Source organism: Thermobia domestica, chromosome 4 (genome assembly GCF_964235325.1).
Source record: "Thermobia domestica chromosome 4, izTheDome1.hap1.1, whole genome shotgun sequence".
Classification (NCBI taxonomy): Eukaryota; Metazoa; Arthropoda; class Insecta; order Zygentoma; family Lepismatidae; genus Thermobia; species Thermobia domestica.
Genome location: NC_137457.1, coordinates 328419643 through 328437446, shown reverse-complemented (window position 1 = coordinate 328437446; position 17804 = coordinate 328419643). Strand labels below are relative to the sequence as shown.

The window sequence follows — 17804 nt, the reverse complement described above, 5'->3', positions numbered from 1 at the left end:
GCAGCCGTGGAGGTGGCGTACTCTGCCTTCCTTAATTGAGCATTGATTACCAACGTTCGTTGATTCTATAGATGATCTGTAGGCATCGATGAATATCTGAAACACCAATCCACGCGCCCATTCATAGCGCACAACAGCACGGATTTCCATATGTGACTTAAGTTTGTAGCACATTTCTTTCTGTCATATTGGTTTGCACTTGACTGAACTCGGGCACACCGGTCTGTTGCTTCACTGTCCTTCACCACCACTCTGAGCATTCATTATTGTTCCTCTGCACTCACTCCTTCCGTCACGACTTCAGGAAAGATTGGTTTTTGTTGCGGTAATGTATTTTTTCACATCGTAGTACAGCTTCCCTGTGAAAAAATGGGACGAAACTTATATTCGGAATGTGTCTCGTATTTTGAACACTCTTGTGTAGCTTGGTGTAAGGAATTGTTTGTAAGTATTTCTGTTCCTCGTAATGAGCTTCTCTTGGGTATTGCTCAAAAGTGGAACGAGGTCACTAAGCCAGTAGAACGCGAAGTGAATGGCCACCTTCTTTCTTTTTTGGTTGAAAAGAATGTGTTAAACTGAAAATTAAAGCGCTATAGTGGACGGATAGATTGAAATTTAAGGTTAAAGATATCACATGTACAGGAACTGAGTACAGAAAAAAATGGCCTCTGTACTGGTGGGACACAAAGCTCAATCCCTTGAATAATCGGTTCCTTACCAATGCCGCTTTCAGCGACACCAGCAGTTTAATAATTCTTTGTTACTGAAGAACTGACGCTTTATATACGCCAGTCCAGCGGCCAGATTATTTGGTTCTATTCCATCAGTGTTGTTCTACTTGCTTTGAATCAACATGTATTGTTGTACTAGCTCTGAATCAACATGAAATTTGGATAATTGCAGCTGCGTAAATATTCACTTTCACTGTCAATTAATAGTAGTGGTGGGTACAAAAAACTGTTTTTCTGTTTTTAGAAAAAAAACGAAGTAGGTTTTTGAAAACTTTCAAGAAACCAATTTTCAAAACAGTTTATATATATCTTCCTAATTTTTCTCTTATGTAAGGTACAGTCCGCAGCAAAAGACCTGCAACATGAGCATGTAAGTTTATTGTAAAACGACGAAGTCTTTTGTTCCAAAATAAGTGTGCAGGGAAGGACGCTGAGGTTTCTCATGGCGTGATTCGTGCCACTTAGACATTATGTTGATTCCCTGCGCTCTTAGGCGTAGTTTCACGATAAACTTACGCGCTCATGTTGCAGATTTTTTGCTGCAGACTGTACAATGACTTCTTATTGTGTCAGGGAACCAGATCGTTGACAGAGTTTAACTGTATAAGCATTGAAACTAAAATTATTAATAGCCACAGATGAATTTCTGTAGTATATATTGTACAAACTACTTATATTCTTGTTTTTTTGTTGTAGTGCCAGCCTGGTGAAATGGTGGGTGCCCTTGCTGCTCAGTCACTTGGTGAACCAGCCACCCAGATGACATTGAACACTTTCCATTTTGCTGGTGTATCATCAAAGAACGTAACCCTTGGTGTGCCAAGGTTGAAGGTAAGAATAAGTAGATGCAAATGCAGAGTCACGCAGAAGTCACCTTACACTTCCAATAACCCATAAAACAGACAAGAAATATACACTTTGTAATTGTGATCATGCAAAATCATTTTGACTGGATGTTGCGCAGAACATAGTGCATCTGTAACAGTTCCATTCAAATTAGACTCGCAAATTACATACAGCCGTATGTAGTGGTGGATTAAACGTAAGCAGATACATTAATTTAGAACAAGTTTCCAACCGAAAAATTATACTTTGTTTCTGGTTAACATCATGTAAACAGATACTAATTAACATACGAAACAACTGTTTTTCTTTTTTACATCTTAGAAAATTTACGTTTGTTTGTATGCGTAGGTTCTTTCCATGACATTTTTTAAGTGTGTAGATTTTTGTGCCACCCTCAATATTAAAGTATAGACGAAAAAGTCAAAAAATCTTATAAAGGATAAAATTTCCAAAGGCTGCCGTAAGTTAGTATCCTAAGTTTACTTTTTTTATTAATTAATTTATTTGTTCATATATTATTAAATGTGCCTTTCAAAAGTGGATCTTTGTGGTATGTTTCTGTAATTTGACCAAATGGACAGCACTGTATTCAAACTAAGTACGATCAGGAAAATTTAAATTAAACCTGATAAACTGTAATCTAAAATTTTATTTAGGATTTATTAAGGAAGATTTAAATCAACGATCTCGAAATAAAAACGATGTTACGCATTCTACTACCACTCACTCATTCGTCATCCACTTTCAGAAATATATGTCTTTTTCTAATTTTACTTCAATGGGATGAAAACGTTTTCACATCTATTGGGCCTTGTCCTAAATTCTAGCAGCCGCAGGTGAAATATTAGACAAGTTTTTCATTATACTTAGGGAAGGAATTATACTTTAATCACTTTATTTATATATATATGTGTAGTTCAGATACAGCACGTTGGGCATTTTGCACCGAAATATGTAACAGAAAAGAAAAATCAACAAGAAATATGTAACAACAGTAATGCTAAAAATAACAGAATATCAAGAAAAATATTAACAAATATTTACATAACAATATTTACAACTTTATTTTGCATAATGCTGTTCGGAAACTTCTTTCAGAGGTAAAGATAACTAAGGTTGTTGGAAAGTCCATTTAAATCATTGGAAACCTTTACATGAGTGACCTTTAGGCTATTGCGAGTCTAGGTTTCGGAACATAGAGTGGATTCGTATTTTGTGTTGTAGGAATGGATACTCTGAAATTGTGGGAAGTAGAGATCGACATTTTAATAATTCATTTGCTATTTTATATAGAAACAAAATATCAGTTTTTTTGCGACGAGTAGTGTACGAAGCTATATTGCCTGGTCTCATAATAGTTTCATTACTTGACGTACGTAACTAATTCTATGACGGAACAGTGAATGAAAAGAAGTTGCGAACAGGATCTTACGTGGAAAGATGTGTAGGACAAGCCAGGCGAACAGAATTTCACTACAGGAGGAATTAAGTTTTGAATTTCTGTAAATCTGTACAACATTCGCATAGATTTTTTATTTTTATTTTTATTTATTTATTTATTTGCAACCGTAGCAATATGTTCACTGAATGTAAGTGCGTCTAAATTTTCAATAAAGTGTAGTGAAGTTAGTTAATCTCATTTGAATTCCGTTGCATTACTTACTTTTCATTGTAAAGGCTATACTGATGCCGTTTTTTATTTTTAATCCCGAATTACTTGAGAGTTTGATCTTAAGAAGATGATTTCTCGTGTAAGATTATTTTAATATATGTGATTTGTGATTGTTTTGTGTTTGTTACAGGAAATTATCAACATCAGTAAACGGCCCAAGGCGCCTTCTCTCACAGTGTTCTTGACAGGAGTAGCAGCAAGAGATGCGGAGAAAGCCAAAAATGTTCTGTGTAGGTTGGAACACACGACTCTTAGAAAGGTACGTGATAGTTATTTTACGCGATAGGTACTTGAATGCATCTTATTCTAAATTTAGTGAATATTTAAATAAGCTTTCTATTTTAAGAATTAAAAAGTTCAGTCACAACTAACAAGTAAGACATAAAATTCGTTATAATGAATAGATAGTGGTTTCCAATCTTATTTACCTGGCGTGTCCCTTCGTGGATCCTGAATACTTCATGCTCACTCTTACCACCACCTCCCCATCGGGGGGCAGGGCGCTTACCTCTGGTGCATGGGGTCCCTGGTTCAATCCCTGGCCAACGATCTATGTCATTGTCGGTTCTCCATCTGTTCGGGCTTGGTAACCAAAAGGTTAAACAAAGTATTTCCAGAGTTAAAAGTGAAGTCTTGATTCAGATATATTATGATGTTACACAGGGAGTTCATAAAAAGGAACAAATCACGCACGTTTTCATTTTTATTCGTGAGCCGGATGAAACATATTTGCAGACCGCCATTTGATCATCGCTGATGTAAGTTTAATAGCTAGTTACCGGCAGAAACAAGAATGACAATAAACAGTCCCTCATTACAAGGAGAGATACAGTTTACAGTAGTTAGGATAAACAAGAAGAGGGTTTCCGATTAAGTGAGTTGAGTTGTGTTGATTTTGAGTTTAACATTCCGTTCAGTAGCGAGGCTATACGAGACGTGGACATAACTTGAATGCAAACCACATGAGCTTCCGTCGGGGCATACGTTGACCGCTTCGCCATGAAGGTGCTCCCCGACTAAATGAGAGGAGGAAGCTATCTTATCTTTGAAATGTCCAGTCGGGAAATATGAAAGAAAGTCACTCAACAGAGTTGAAAATATAATTTCTTTTAAACGATAGAGGTGATTATTAAAATTTCTTTAAGTACAAAATATGCCCACTCGCCAAATTGTTTATTTCATCGGTTATATTTGCTTTATATTCATATAGTATTTGTTCCCCTATCTAGCTTAAACGATAGCACAGTGACTCAGTAGTAGAATGCGCACACTTTTCGTGTAAAGTTCCCTGGTTTAGTACCAGTAATATGAGTTCTGGATCGCGAGTATAGCATGGTGGTCGGTCTTTTTTTTAAAACTCTTGTCATTCTGCCAATTCTTTCGTCATATTTTGGATATATTTCTTATCTCACTCCTTTAACATTTCTATTCAGTAGAAACATGGGACCTTAAATTAAAACTGCCATTTCTATTTAGCGTCAAAGTTAATTGTGGCATTGTCTGTAAAAACGAGTAATGGTTCTTTTTTATGTTTTATCCACAGGTGACTGCAAACACAGCCATTTATTACGACCCTGACCCACAGAATACTGTGATATCAGAGGATCAAGAATTCGTAAATGTGTATTACGAAATGCCTGATTTTGATCCTTCACGTATATCCCCTTGGCTTCTACGTATCGAATTGGATCGTAAGAGAATGACAGGTAAGTTTTGTTTTTGTGTTCATCGTAGATTTAGCAAATAGTGATTATAGCATAATTTAAATGCTATTCTGTTTGTGATGTGAATAATTTGTTGTATTGTCTTTTCAATAAAGAGGACAGAATGTTAAGTTCACGTTGTGAGAATGAAGTGTATTGCATTTTGCTTATAATGAGTTGAACGATAGTATTTAAAATACGTATGTTCGCTTGTACTTCCGAAATCCAAGGATCCATATTTAATTTTTGATTAATCCAATCTTAATTTTCTTCCCACCTCCCTCAGTCACACTAAGTAAATAACAAGATTGTGCTCTAAAAATCTAAGTTACGTATTTCTGTATAAAAGTAGAGAGTTTTTAACAGAACTTTTTAAGGAAATAAAATTCCTTTACTCATCGTGTTGAGCCGGTAGATTATGATTATAGGATATTAATCTTAAGATTTTAGTTCATTTTAAAAGTAAACTTCTTAATTGTTCAGTCACTTTAAAAATTACTTTAAATCTGATTGAGTATAAAATGTTAATACCAGTTCATATTCTTTCTGTATTTTCTAGATAAGAAGTTAACTATGGAACATATCGCAGAAAAAATCAACGCTGGCTTTGGTGATGATCTCAACTGTATATTTAATGATGATAACGCGGAGAAGTTGGTGCTACGAATTCGAATCATGAACAGCGATGATAGCAAGTTCCAAGACGAAGAGGAACAAGTGGATAAAATGGAAGACGATATGTTCTTGCGATGCATTGAAGCGAACATGCTTTCTGACATGACTTTACAGGTAAGATGGTTTCTCAGTTAAGTACTTAATTCGTGAGGCGGTGGTAGTGCACGAGCTGTGAGAGTAAAATCTGTAACGGGCTGTAAAAATACTTTTCTGTCTTTCTTTCGTTTTCTTCTGTCACGTTCAAAGTAGTTTCCTTGTGAAATGACACTCTGTACTAAAATATTGAGTTGATTTTAGTTTAGCGTCCCTTTCATCAGCGAGGCTATGTGAGACGTGGACCTACTGATTAACGTGGAATCCGAACCATATGAGCTCCCGCCGGGAATGTACTAAAATATTGTGCTACTGGCAGAAACGCTTCTAGAGCTTGTAGTGTGCTCCCAGGGCAATGAGGTTGATCAAATTGCGGAATGGAATGAATTTCTGGACTAGGAACATTCAAACACAACGATACTCCAAATTTCTGTTACTCTTTTTACGCCAACAGTGCACCGAATACACTCCTTTGCTACTCCGCGAAAGCTGTCAGCTGTTCTGCATTCCAGACGAATTCATGATCGAACATATCAGAACACATGGAAATGTCTGTGTGATCCACTGCCATCATGGGCATTCTGGAAATTGAATTGTCATCTTTCACACTTCTCTTTTAGTTTTCGTGCCAGCTGACATAGTTTAAGGTATTGCCGACCGACAGTAAGATTTCAGTTGCGGGTTTGAATCCCTATCGAAGCATAGTTGTTACGAATTGTCCTTTCACCCTTCACTTCATTATCGTCTCTAGCCTTAAGGGTAGAATAGTGAGATATAAAAAATAATAATTTGAGAACCATTGGATTAAACTACAAATACAGCGATAGTCTGCTTTAGCGCCCAGCTAAATCTATAATCTATCTTTCTTCATTAATTGTAGAAAACAAAAATATATTAATGCCTCTGTTGATTTGGGTGAATTTGGACTCATGGAAGTTTCTTTGAACGTAAACCGAAAAGGAATAAAATCTAAAGCACTCTTAATAACATAAGATGCTGTTAAGTCTACAAGTTTATTCTTAGATATTGTTCATTAGTGTAATTTAGTAATGTAAATAGGGGATCGCGGTGGCTCAGTGGTAGACCTGCATGAGGTCCTTGGAATCTATCCCAACTCGCGCTAAGTGAGCTTTGTGGTGCACAGACGTCATGCTCGTGGATTTTCTCAGAGTTCTCCCGTCTTCTCCCATTTTCTTCATTTCACCATTTCATTCATTCTCACCGTGTGCTTTAGCCTAGCCGGCATAACCGTGGAACGTAAAACAAAGATTTTAGTAATGCAATTAAGAATACACCTTATGCTAATATTTGCCGACGGGCGCTGTGGTATTCGTATCACATAAATAAATAGCGAGCGCTCACCCTTGTTAAAATTTATGTAATGTAACAGTAATATTTCTCCTAGTTGCATTTGCTTCCTAATTATCGAGATATTCCTAGAAAATTTGAAGGAAACATTATCTTCTGAAAAATTTTCAGGAATATCTCGGAGATAATTATATTAGAAATGAAATGTAACTAGGAGAAATGTTGTTCAGAAAGATTCCAAACAGGATCGATATCATATAAATTCTAAATTATCAAGATACAGAGATAATGCCTGATACTTATTCGTTTTATCTTATACTGAGTGCCTAGTATTTAGTCAGCTTATACTAAACTTCCTCTTTGTGTGAGGAAGATTTGTCCATGTAGTTACTTTGGAACTTTTTAAAAAATAGTTTATTGGATATTAATTGTTGTTTTTTCTCCTTTTTAGGGTATTGAAGCTATCAGCAAAGTGTATATGCATTTACCTCAAACTGACTCGAAGAAGAGGATTGTGATAACAGAAACAGGAGAATTCAAGTCCATTGCTGAATGGTTGTTGGAAACTGACGGTACCAGTTTAATGAAAGTACTTAGTGAAAGAGATGTTGATCCTGTGCGAACATTCTCCAACGACATTTGCGAAATTTTCTCGGTAAGTTTTAGTAGTAAGCGTAAGGCGCATACAGCATCTCAAAATAATGAAGAAATTAGTGTTTTTTAGTGTGAGATTCATTATTTTGCAAATTCTTTTTAAAGATATTTCAAATACTTCTAATATTTAATGTAACACGTAGCTGCAGACAAATTAAAGATAGGAAGGTAGTAATTTCCTTTGTAAGTTAAGGTTTGTGACTTCTGTAGCGTAAAATTGTGAATAGTCCTTTAAAAGAGTAATATAATTTCCTTTTTTATTCAGTAATTCAGATGGGGCCGCGATGGCTCAGTGGTAGAGCGTTCACCTCTGGTGCAATGAACCCTTGGTTCGATCCCAGCTCGCTCCAAATGAACTTTATGGTGAAGAAACACCATCTGCGTGGGTTTTTCTCGGGATTCTTCCGTTTCCTCCCACTTTGTTCATTCCACCATTTCATTCATTTCTCATCATCACAGTCTCATTTAACTTAGCCGGCATAATCGTGAGATATAAAACTCAAAGATTTCATGTCATTCATTTTCATTAATTCAGAAGAAAGTAATACTCCTGGTAATCTGAAGATGTGCCCTGTTGATTTTCGTTTCATAAAATATTGAGAAATCAGAATTCTTAACCAGTATTTCCGATTTTCATTGTTGTATTTAGAGACTCCAAGCTTATTGCTTTGGCAGTAACGAGTCGAAAACAATTGTTTATGTAAATGTTGGAACATGTATTGATTCTTCGTTCTTCTCCAGGTACTGGGAATTGAGGCTGTGCGAAAATCTGTGGAAAAGGAAATGAACGCTGTGTTGAGTTTCTACGGTTTGTACGTGAACTACCGACATTTGGCCTTGTTGTGTGACGTAATGACTGCAAAGGGCCATCTTATGGCTATCACACGTCACGGTATCAACAGGCAGGATACTGGAGCTCTTATGAGGTAGGTTGATTTTACCACTTGGTCATTTTGGGAATTCTTGTAAAGAATTATGATAATTGTGCAAATGACTTGTAGACTTGAAAATATTCTCTTGATAAGGCTATTACATCGTGTCGAAATAGATTCCCTAATTCAGTGACATAATAATTATTTAAGGCAGTAATATGCGGTGAGATCATTTAAAAAAAAAAAAATGGCACTGTATTTAATTTTTATATGATCCATTAAATTAAGTCGTAAGACTCTAACACGTAAGACAAGAACTATGATTCTTTCGTCGTTTTTAAAGAAGAAATCGTTTATATGTTCTAGTTTGTATATTTTATTAGCTTTAATAACAGAACACGCACAGGTTCCTTGTCAAAAATGTGCCTCTTCGTGGCCGAGTAGCTAACATGCGTCTTTTCGGTTTGCGTGGTCCTGTGTTCGATCCCTGATAGAGAATTTAGAGTTAGATTACATTTTTTAAAAAGAACGAAGTCACACAATTGTTCAATATAGGAAGGTAATTGTAACAGGTAACAGACCCCTGTATATAAAAAGACACAAAGTGCTTGCTTTTCATCTGAATCTATGCATTCGGACTGAGTACAAACCTCAAGTGGGAAAATCTTCGGCCAGTCAGGAAGCGGATTGGGTAGCATAGTGGTTAGCTCATAGGCATTGTAAGCCGGAGACCGATCTAGCCGAAGATTTTTTACTTTCAATTTTATAAATCTTTGTTTCACAGATTTTCGTTAACGACGTTTAGGAATTTTATTTATTTCATTTTGCTGAATATATACATAGAAATGTTGAGTTTTAATTTCATTAAGATTTTATACGAATTACAAACGAATGTGAATGTAGTCAAAGCCTGCTAGGTAGCATTATGAACTGTTATTTGAGTCCTTGGAGGCACTGTTTCTGTAGATCCTTTGTTTCTGAACTAATATCGTGCGTACTACATGTTTTCTCTCAAGAACTCTTTTTTCCACATAAAATTTTATCCCAGTTCTTAATGGTGTTCATAGTTATTAAGTTTTGAGAAACTTCACACTGTTCTACCCATGACTGGATAGCAAGCTGAAGTAACCAAAAAAGAGTTTCTATCCCTGTAACTTCATCATGAATGTTGTATTCACGGTCCTGGCATAGAAAACAGCGATATGCTATATCGTAGTTCCTGTATAACTGTCAAGTATTTGGAACATCCGATACGGCTGTTGTAACTTATGACAGCGTAACTGTTGCTTTTAAATTACATGTCTTTTAAACAAATTTAGTATTAGAAAATAAATCGTGTATATTCTTGTTAATATGTTTTTTTTCTAGTTTTAATAAGGGAACATAGCAAAAGTAATTATCTAAGTGAACTAGCCTTATTTTATTATTTCAACTAAGGCATTATTTTTAGAATTGAGTGTCATGGTCATTTTTGTTTTTGTATACAGTATAGAAATGAAAAGTTCCTCACGATTAGAGAGGTCGCTTCGCTCGGATACAAATTCGAGTAGTGATTCAAGTTCCACTTTAATAATAGATCCAGTTCTTCATAACCTTGTTCTTGCATAAAGACGTAAAGCAAAAATCATATCTTCCATATTCCCAGTATTTCTCGAATTATAGTGAGTAAATTACATTTGTTGGTAGTAACCATGTATATTTGTTACAGATGCTCCTTCGAAGAAACTGTGGACGTGTTGATGGATGCTGCATCTCATGCTGAAGTAGATCCCATGAGAGGAGTGTCTGAAAACATTATTATGGGACAGTTAGCTCGAATGGGAACAGGTAATAGAATTATCAGTATTAAATAGATTAAGCTGTTGAGTAGTTTCAGTGGAGAAATATTTTAGAAAAGCAAAAATTTGAATATCTATATAAAATACGGAGTATTGAAAGTATTGCTTTATTTCTTTCGATGAAATGAATTTGTAGACTAATTTTAAGACAATTGCAAATGTGCTAGTAGTTCTATGAGAAAACTCAGTTTTTGAACCACCATGTCGTACAGTTTATAATGGACGAAATCACACTTATTTCAAGATAAAAGCTAATCTCTTATATTCAGTCAAGTACTGTTAAGATTTTTCAAAACTTTACAGTAGGAAATAAAATTTCATGTGTAACATAGTTGATTTATTTTTATATTGTCATTGGTTGAATGAAATATAATTCTGAGGTATGCGTTTGTCAATAAAAGAATAAACCTTATATGCTTTCTGTTTTGCCAAATAAATGTTGGGTAATAGAGATAATGAAATATATTACTAACTTTTAGTGCTAATCCTTAATATTAGTGTAGAGTCCCCTAACAATCCATTTGCATAAAACTAGTGTGATTCCCATCCCCGAAATCAAATTTTTGAAAGTCCAGAAGTAGGTTTTTTGCAATTAAACTTGATCGTGTTGTTAAAAGTAAGAAAAAATTTATATTGAATTCAACAGAGGCTCGAAGATAAGTACCAAATTGTCATAAATATGAAAATAAAGTGTGTTTTTTATTGATTGATATTCTCATTTTGAAACAAATAATGAAGAATCTAAGGTTTTAAATACAATGATAGATACTAATTAGATATGTACTAAATTAATTGAGATATATTTCAATGTCTTATGTTCGTACTTTTCAGGTTGTTTCGATTTATTACTGGATGCTGAGAAATGTAAGCACGGCATTGAAATCCCGATGAATATTGGTGCTGGTATGATGGGCGCAGGCATGTTCTTTGGAAGCGCTGGCACTCCATCTAGCATGAGTCCACAGATGACCCCATGGGCACAAGGATCAACGCCTGCTTATGGCAGCGTCTGGTCACCAGGTACAAAAGATCTTTCACATTACATGTTTTACATAGAACCTTAGCAGAGTGTAAAATGTGTTGAGTTCATTAACATATCACTTATCTGACTTAGTTTTTATGAGATTCTATTATTCTTTTTTGTGTATCGTTCTTTTGCTCAGTGGACACTAATTTCTGAAAGAAATGATTGGAAAAAGAAAGTATATCTTTGGATTTTAGAATACATATATACGTTACAATAATGTGTTGTCGAAAGGCATGTGGTCAAGTGTACTTCTAACGGTTGATTTTATTGAGTGCAAAACTTACCTTATCCAAAATTGAAAACAGGAGATTTCATAGGTCTTTCAGTTCTCTATCAGCAAATACGCGGGAATTACTGAAAGCTTATATGTACTCCTATTCCCAAATAGGTCGAAAAAACTATTATGAAACTCAGTATTCGCTAAATACTTGTTTACATTGCAGATTTTAGTTTCCTGAAAAATCTGTGGATAACACTAGTTTTTACATTTGCTGTTCACGTTATATACCGAATGTGTGATACTTTTGGTCGCATATCTCTAGGAATAAGAAGTAGACATCTGCTCCGTATCTTTTCTGTACCAGAGCTCCTGCGTGGCTAAGCGGTTAGCGTACGCGCCTTTGGCGTGGGAGGCCCGGGTTCGATTCCCGGTGGGAGCTCATGTGGTTCGGATTCCACGTTAATCAGTAGGTCCACGTCTCATGTAGCCTCGCTGCTGAACGGGACGTTAAACTCAAAATCAACTCAACTCAACTCTTTTCTGTATCAGTTAGTTAAAGCTGTGACCCAGTTGGAATATGGTTTTCGATAGCTTCCAAAACATATGTTCTCCCTGTGTTAAAGATATGTTCTGATGTTTTCCCTGTGTTAAAGAATCACGACATATATTGATCCATTCGTTAAAAAAATGTTACTATGTCAATAACGTTAAAAATAAATAATATGAGACCCTCGTATATGTGCCTAGGGTCACCAGATTTCCTGGCACTGCTCGGAATGCCCGGGCCTGAAGTACATAATACAGTTTACGGACCAATGGACTAAATATTAATCGACGAGTCTAAATATTAAGTTACCCACAATTAATTACTTATGCCGGAATTACGATACAATGTATGTTATATTTCGTTATTGTTATCGTGTTCAGTGTTTACAAGATTCATATTCTTATTGTAACAATAAGTTGGTTTAAATTCTTTTTATTGTTGCACTTATCGCGTGGCAGCACATTCTTTAACGATTTGACATTGTTCGGGATGAAACTTACACTTCGTTTCCACGGGAGTGGAACTAATTTCTGAAATGAATCAGTTTTTAAATGTGTTCAACACTTGATAGGAAAGATAGTAATAATTGTTATAAGTTACGGAGAACGTTTCAAGAGAAAGCAGATTCACTAAACTTGGTCAAAATAATGCAGCATATTGTGTCTATATAAGTCACGTAATTCATAGTCGAAGAATTGTTTTGAGTTCCGAGCGTTATGATCAGATGATAGAAGCAGAATGCCAACAGAGTTTCTGTTAGCCGAAGCTTGAAAATTACTTTCCAGGATTTCCACAAATCTGTTGAAAACAGCAATCTTCTTCAATTTCGAAGATCTTAAAAATAAAAAGAATAGTAAACGTTTATAATCAGTAATGTTTTGTGTTAGTGTAGTACACTATACGTTTGGTCAGTAGTAATAATAGAGTTAATAGCAAGTTATAGTGGTTTCGTGTTAGAAATCATCTTTCTCTTCTCAACCATAGATTGGTGGGCAACATGGAAGTTTTAAAACTTCTCTTCCTTGGGAGAGCTGGTTTATACTTTGACAAGGTCTCTTTGTAACTGCGTCTAGCTATTCTATTCTTGGTCTTCCTCTTCCTGGTTTTCCTTCTTGCTTTGCCTCCAATCGGACTGCTGAATAAGATGGCCAGGCATGCTGTTTCTTCTTTTTTCTTTTATCTTCATGATCTGTCGTCCTTCATTAGCTTCATTTAGTACGTCTTCATTCCTTTTCCTTTCGATCCATGATATGCACCAACTCAACATTTCAAATGCTTCCACCTTGGATATTTCACCTTTTCTCAATGTCCAGGTCTCTGATCCGTAAAGCACCACGCTCCATACCAGAGTCTTAATAAATCGTTTCCAAACGTCCACAGACACATTCGTTGATGTTAGCAGTCCTTTTGTCCTATTGAATGCTTGTTTAGCCTGCGCTTTTAGAAGCAATGATGGTAATAACATTCAACAAAGAAATACATTTTCATTTTTAAATTTGTGTCCCCATTTTCACGAATGCCGTGTCCGGGTTTGCGTTCAATTCAATCTGGCAACCCTATATACCTGCACCGGGGTCTGGGTGTAACAGAAGACCGGGGTCATGGGTCATCTCCGTTATAAGTAAAAGATACGAAGAAATGGAAAGAGGATAATTGTTGGAGGTGGTTTTCAAAGCCATTTGGGCTCCACACTGGGAATGCGCTCTATGTTAAATTAAAAAGCAACGTTTCCAGTTCAGAAGTCTGTTCTCTTGCGCCCTTATCACACTCACAATACAGAATGTTGGGGAATGGATCCGAGGAACTATTACCAGTGGCTGGTGCAGTTAAAAAAAAAAAAAAAAAAATCCACTGTTTCACATTTAAAACCACATATTCCTTTGAAATTTTCTCCTGTCACTGTTTTTCGTATCTTGATTCACAACGAAAATTATCTATGGCTTCGAACTTCTGTTACGCCTGGTATATTAGTAACTTCTTCATAAATATCTAGTGGATACAGAGCTGAATTTAGGTTTGATGAAGCCCTGGGCTATTGAAGATAGTGGGGCCCTTTATATGTCCAGCTGTCGTTTGTCGATGACAAGTTGTCGCTGTTTTCGGATAAATATACACCATATGGTAATTTATGGACCTAAGAGGTGGCAAAAGATATTTACGTACAATAAAATGTGTATTTTTACCTAATCAAACTATTGATATTTTATAGAGCAGACTAGCTCCCTCATTACTTACATCATGGGAGCCTACACAACACAGAACACTGTTGCCGCAGTTGTGTTTTCTTTTTATCATCTTCGGAAATGTACAATCTTGTTTTTTTTTTTTAAAAAAAAAAAGCCTGTACTCTAACCCACATTTAGAATATTATCAAACAAGTGTTGATTTTCTAAGACCGATTAAGATCTTTATTTAGAACTAATGTATCAGAATTTACTACGTATTGTAACCAAAGTATGACTTCTTAAAGTAAGATGGGTAGCCAAGATTTTCTGAACAAGACTGTACATCCAGTTACGGAGCTTCCAAAAAGGGTGGGACCTCCAACTATAGTTTTAGCTTACACATAATACCGCCTTTGAGTGAATTTACTGTTTCCTTAGCGACCCTGTAATATGAATAGATAGAAGACCAGGTGTCGTATTAGTAGTAGTATACTTTCGTATACCTTAAACAATAATGTGTGTATTTGACCTGTGCAGATACGTAAATGCAAACTAGAAGGTCCGAAAGAGTGCTATGACTGCTTAGGCTAATGGAGACTCAAATGAAGTATTAAACATGACACATGTCTAAAAACGATAATCGTATTAATCATTTAGCTAGTTAATTAATTCGGTAACCCTTTTAAATATTGGTTGTTAATCGCAATAAATTGTTGATAGTGATTCAACAGGAAAGCAATTTGATACAGACCCATCACCATTCATTTCTAATTTATGAAAAGCTAATTTGTTTCGCGTATCCTATTGGAAATAATTTCTTTCTTGCAACATCGCCAGTTAAGATTTTTTTTTTTTTTTTTTTTTTTTAATTTGTAATTTCCTTCCCAGAGCATATCGGACTTCATTACCTATAGTACATAAACTAAATACATTTTGATTGTCACTTTTAGAGTTTATTTGCGATAGCAAATTTATACTAAATTTTATTATTATAGGGTTAGGTAGTGGCATGACTCCAGGAGGTCCAGGATTTTCACCATCAGGATCAAGTGACGCCAGTGGCCTTTCGCCAGGATACTCTCCAGCATGGTCACCACAGCCAGGCAGTCCTACGTCACCAGGACCAGCGATGAGTCCTTACATTCCAAGTCCTGCGCCAGGAATGTCACCGAGTTACTCGCCATCAAGTCCAGCATATGCTCCAACAAGTCCGAGCATGACACCTGCCAGTCCAAACTATTCACCAACTAGTCCTAGCTACTCGCCAACGAGTCCTAATTATTCGCCGACAAGCCCAAGTTATTCACCGACGAGTCCAAGTTATTCACCAACAAGTCCTAGCTACTCACCGACGAGCCCAAGTTATTCGCCGACAAGTCCAAGCTACTCACCTACAAGTCCTAGCTATTCTCCAACGAGTCCAAGTTACTCACCTACGAGTCCTAGCTATTCCCCGACAAGTCCTAGCTACTCGCCGACGAGCCCAAGTTATTCACCAACAAGTCCTAGCTATTCACCAACAAGTCCAAGTTATTCTCCAACAAGTCCTAGTTACTCTCCAACTAGTCCAAGCTATTCGCCTACAAGTCCTAGCTATTCTCCTACTTCTCCAAGCTACTCACCAAGCTCTCCCAACTACACGCCGGCGTCGCCAAGTTATTCACCAACCAGTCCGTCATATTCACCAAGTTCACCACAGTATTCACCAGCCAGTCCCAGTTATTCCCCAAGCAGTCCCAAATACAGTCCGACAAGCCCAAGTTATTCGCCTACGTCACCATCGTATTCTGGGTCACCACAGTACACACCAACGTCACCTAAATATTCTCCAACATCCCCGACTTACTCACCAACTTCACCATCTTACTCCCCAAGCAGTCCTCAGCATTCACCTTCTTCACCAAGATATTCACCAACCTCTCCGAAGTATAGTCCCACTTCTCCTACATACAGTCCTAGCAGTCCTCAGTACTCACCTAGTAGCCCTCAGTATTCACCTACAAGTACAAAATACAGTCCTACGTCTCCTACGTATACGCCTACATCTCCCAAATACAGCCCCACAAGCCCTACATATTCTCCAGGTGTATCCAGTTACTCACCAACTTCACCTACTTATTCACCCACATCACCTGGTTATGAATCGGATGATATGTAAAACTAAGGAGTTCACATATCTGTTAAGATTCGTGATAACTTGTCGAGAACAAATACAAAGAAATGTGATGTGATGTTTTCAAAGAAGAAAAAGAAAAAAATGTATAAAATTATTGTTCAAAAAATGTACATAAAAACATGGGTGTTATTGTCTTTGGAGGGTTTAAGAATTTTATTATTTAAAGAATTTAGGGAGTTTCTTAGTTAACTATTCCAATTCCAGACATTCGTTTTTAGTTTTAAGATTCATGTATTTATCTTTTTCTTTTTCGTCGTTTGTGTATTTACGTATTAAATAAATGTTTATATTAAATTACATTTTGAAGTTTTATTTCAGAACAAACACACTGAGGTTTCTTTTAAACTTCTTTATGAGAGTTGTATAAGGACATTTTAGATTGAAGTATCATCCAGTGCGATTTTACAGAAATATACTCTGAATTTTCACACAAATGTGTATTTTGTATTTGTTAAAAGATTTGTCTTCTTAACGCTATAAGTAGAGTAATCCATATTATAAGAGAGAAAATTTCTGTCTTGAGTGATGTTAATTTCTAATAGTTAAGAGCCGCCTCTCCGTTAACGTTCGCTACCTGCCTGCCTTGGTTTGAAGATGAACGGGCGTTGCTGTTTATTAAGACAAGAGCCGTATTAAGGTGGATCACCATCCGGAAGTCAACACATATTTTGGCTCATTCTCTTAATTACTGTGCAATGAAACGTTACATATTATAAATATCGTATTATGAGATAGAATAATGTTTCAGCTACAACACAAGACACTGGTTCATTTGTTTGTGTTTTCTGATATCGAAAAAGATAACAAATAAAATAAAATATTTGATTCGTTTTATAATGAACACACAAGATGGCACTTGCTGTTAGATCTTACTTGAAGTGCTCAGTTTCGTGAAATGTTTATTTGTATCTATAAAGTACTTTAAAGTAACGATCTTATTATGAAATAGATATATTGTTTGACCGTTTTTCGTGTTATGTTTCACATTTTATTTAAATATTAATTTACATATAAGGAAATAGATTTTGAGAAGAAACTTGCGCAGAACGCCATATTGCGTTGTTGCCAAATTTGAACGTTTACTGTGGTAGTCACAATAATTACATTTCTGGATTCTAGTGTGGTAGTTTACGAAGCGGAACTTAGCTGTGAATTGCGGTAAGGGTCGAAAACTAATTTCTTCAGTAAGTATCCAAGCAGAATTCCATCATTACTTCCTTTATTATCTAGCATCAGTAACAATCGATACTACCTGACAACGCTACATTATTCAAGCA

The 17804-nt window shown here is 36.0% G+C and overlaps 1 protein-coding gene across 1 annotated transcript in view; it reads left to right on the top strand.

Moving 5' to 3' along the window:
- The window catches only part of Polr2A (RNA polymerase II subunit RpII215), a 59367-nt gene extending 42543 nt beyond the window's left edge, over positions 1-16824 (top strand). The window contains exons 21-29 of the mRNA XM_081756849.1: positions 1428-1562; positions 3380-3508; positions 4793-4955; positions 5512-5741; positions 7480-7683; positions 8424-8608; positions 10263-10381; positions 11224-11412; positions 15347-16824. Of these exons, the coding sequence (XP_081612975.1) occupies positions 1428-1562; positions 3380-3508; positions 4793-4955; positions 5512-5741; positions 7480-7683; positions 8424-8608; positions 10263-10381; positions 11224-11412; positions 15347-16509 (2517 nt within the window). The 3' untranslated portion in view covers positions 16510-16824. The remainder of the gene's footprint in view (positions 1-1427; positions 1563-3379; positions 3509-4792; positions 4956-5511; positions 5742-7479; positions 7684-8423; positions 8609-10262; positions 10382-11223; positions 11413-15346) is intronic.
- Positions 16825-17804: the final 980 nt, after the last annotated feature.